Here is a 2,397-nt window from a genome sequence, read left to right as displayed (position 1 = left end):
ATGGAACACAAGGTAGGAAACACACTATGGTTATTAAATACAATATGTTTCATCTCTATTTAATTGTATTCAAGTATAATTGAAAGTATTTTAAAGAAAAGCCTTTTCTTTTCATAGGACTATTGTAATACTTAGTTTGCAAGTAAAACAAAGTGATTGTCCATTCTTTGGTAAACCTGTATACCTGTTCAAAGAACAACAACCAGAAATAATGTCTGAGGACACACCATCAACATCTAAACAATCTCTTCAGTTTTCTACTGAGTTGCCATCCCCGCAAAGTACACCCTCTGAAAATATAAGCCCCATCAAAAGTTTAAATCCATACCAAAATAAATGGACAATCAAAGGCAGAGTTAATCATAAATGCCCTATTAAGGCATACAACAGAGCCACTAAAAATGGGCACGTGTTTAGTTTTGACATTGTCGACACGGAAGGCTGTGAGATTAGAGTCACATGTTTTGATGAAATAGCTCAGTTACACTCTAACCGTGTGGAAGTAGGTTCACATTATGTTATTTCAAAGGGATCCATAAAAGAAGCAAACACAAGATACAACAAACTAAACAACCATTTAGAAATCATCTTGTCTGATACATCCATAGTAAAACACTACACCAATGAAGAAGAACCAAATCAACAACATTCTCCTTTCACGCCCATTAGTGAATTGTTTCAGCTAACCAATAACACGTTGGTTGACATAATTGGCGTTGTTTTATATGTTGGAGATATCATTCCAATACACAAGAAAGATGGCAGTCAAACACAGAAGCGAGTTGTCAAAATTAATGATTTGTCTGGATCAACAATTGACATCAACCTATGGGGTCCAATGGTAGAACAAAGAGGCCTAGAATTGAAAAACATGTTGACCAGTGATAGTGTTGTTATCCTTGCTTTACGTAATGCTCATGTTGGCTATTTCAATGGAAAGCTTATAAACATAATAGTTGCCACAACATTACATATCAACCCACCTTTTCCAGAGGCAGAACCTCTAACATAAAGAGGAAAGGACCCTTTGCTTGTTGCAGCCTTTGTTCCAGAAACTATCCACATAGATGGGGAATATAGTAGAATGACTATTTCTTCAATCCATGAGAGGATGACTATCAAACCAAAAACAATTCAGACTACTCTACTAGTTGTTCTGCGTTTTGTAAACGTAACTGATAAAAGTTTCTATTATGCAGCTTGTCCACTATTAGTCAATGGAAGGCCTTGCAAAAAAAAATTACACAACATGCTGACGATTCTTGGTTCTGCCCTAGATGTGAAATGACCATGCAAGACTGCAAGTATAGTTACCTCTTGCCAGTAAAGTTACAAGATGCCACATGTACTCTTTGGGCCATTGCATTTGATGACGTTGGCATTTGCTTGCTACACAAAACTGCAAAAGAGCCTTGTGCACTAGAAAATGATGCAACAACAACAAAAACACCTTGATAAGTGATTAACAGGCTTCTGTCACATCACTATTCATTCACACTCCTGGTGTTCACTGACACATACAATTCTAAATCAAAGATGAAAGTCACAGTCAATAAAGTCTCTCCTGTTGACTTCAAAGCTGAGTGTGATGCACTCCTTGCAGAAATTGGTCGCCTAAGTACATAGGCTTAGGATTATAATGCATCTTTCTTGATTATGAAACTTTTAGTTTATAATACAATTATTACATTACATAATTTACATATTTAATAGATTTGCAAATACAAACAATTAGCTTTTATGAACACATGACTACTTCTATAAATATGTATATGTACATTTCTTACATCTATTTCTTATCTCTTTGAAACACTTTCCTCCTGACATGAGTTTTTTTTCACTCATGCTTATTACTTTTGCATGTACTGTTGTAATAAGATTTAGTCAATAAATAGATATGTTTATATGTTTACATGTTTATGCACATCTAAATATACAACATTTCAAAATCTTTGAGGAAGCTTGCTCTTGCATTGGACAACACGTTTAACTGCTTATTCTTCTATACTGGTTAATTGTCTTGCAGAAAAAAATTGCTTTCCTTCAGATTCTTCTCATATATAAGTACTTTTTGGTCATGGTTTCCTCTACAATAACATGTTACAATTTATCTCAAATTTCCAATTCTCTATTTCTTTGAAGTGTTAACAATTACTCAGTAATAATTTTGTTGAACTACAAAGTTTCTGCAATCTCAGCATTCTTTCCAATATGTCTTATACCTTCAATCCTCTTTCTATACTTTTCTAATGGACAAGGACTACCTTATTTGCATAAAATTTATACATATATGCACATATATCTTTTTTTTTTTTTGCATATCTATTTGTAGAGCTATACAACACCAAAAGTATTCACAGTTATAGAATTATGTAGATATACACGTGTACTTATATA

At 33.7% G+C, this 2,397-nt stretch overlaps 1 protein-coding gene across 1 annotated transcript; it reads left to right on the top strand.

Annotated features, from left to right (window-relative positions):
• The first annotated feature begins 211 nt into the window (after positions 1-211).
• On the top strand, positions 212-1,012 carry LOC131876302 (replication protein A 70 kDa DNA-binding subunit A-like). The gene has a single exon (XM_059221227.1). It carries the CDS (start codon positions 212-214, stop codon positions 1,010-1,012), a length of 801 nt encoding a protein of 266 aa, XP_059077210.1.
• The last annotated feature ends 1,385 nt before the right edge of the window (positions 1,013-2,397 follow it).

Source organism: Cryptomeria japonica, chromosome 5, assembly GCF_030272615.1.
Source record: "Cryptomeria japonica chromosome 5, Sugi_1.0, whole genome shotgun sequence".
Classification (NCBI taxonomy): domain Eukaryota; kingdom Viridiplantae; phylum Streptophyta; class Pinopsida; order Cupressales; family Cupressaceae; genus Cryptomeria; species Cryptomeria japonica.
Note: the sequence above shows the minus strand (reverse complement) of the source record. Positions and strands in the feature narration are given on the sequence as shown.

Bases quoted from the DNA above. Each gene is read 5' to 3' on its own strand.
- LOC131876302 (XM_059221227.1), top strand. From the start codon at position 212: ATGTCTGAGGACACACCATCAACATCTAAACAATCTCTTCAGTTTTCT.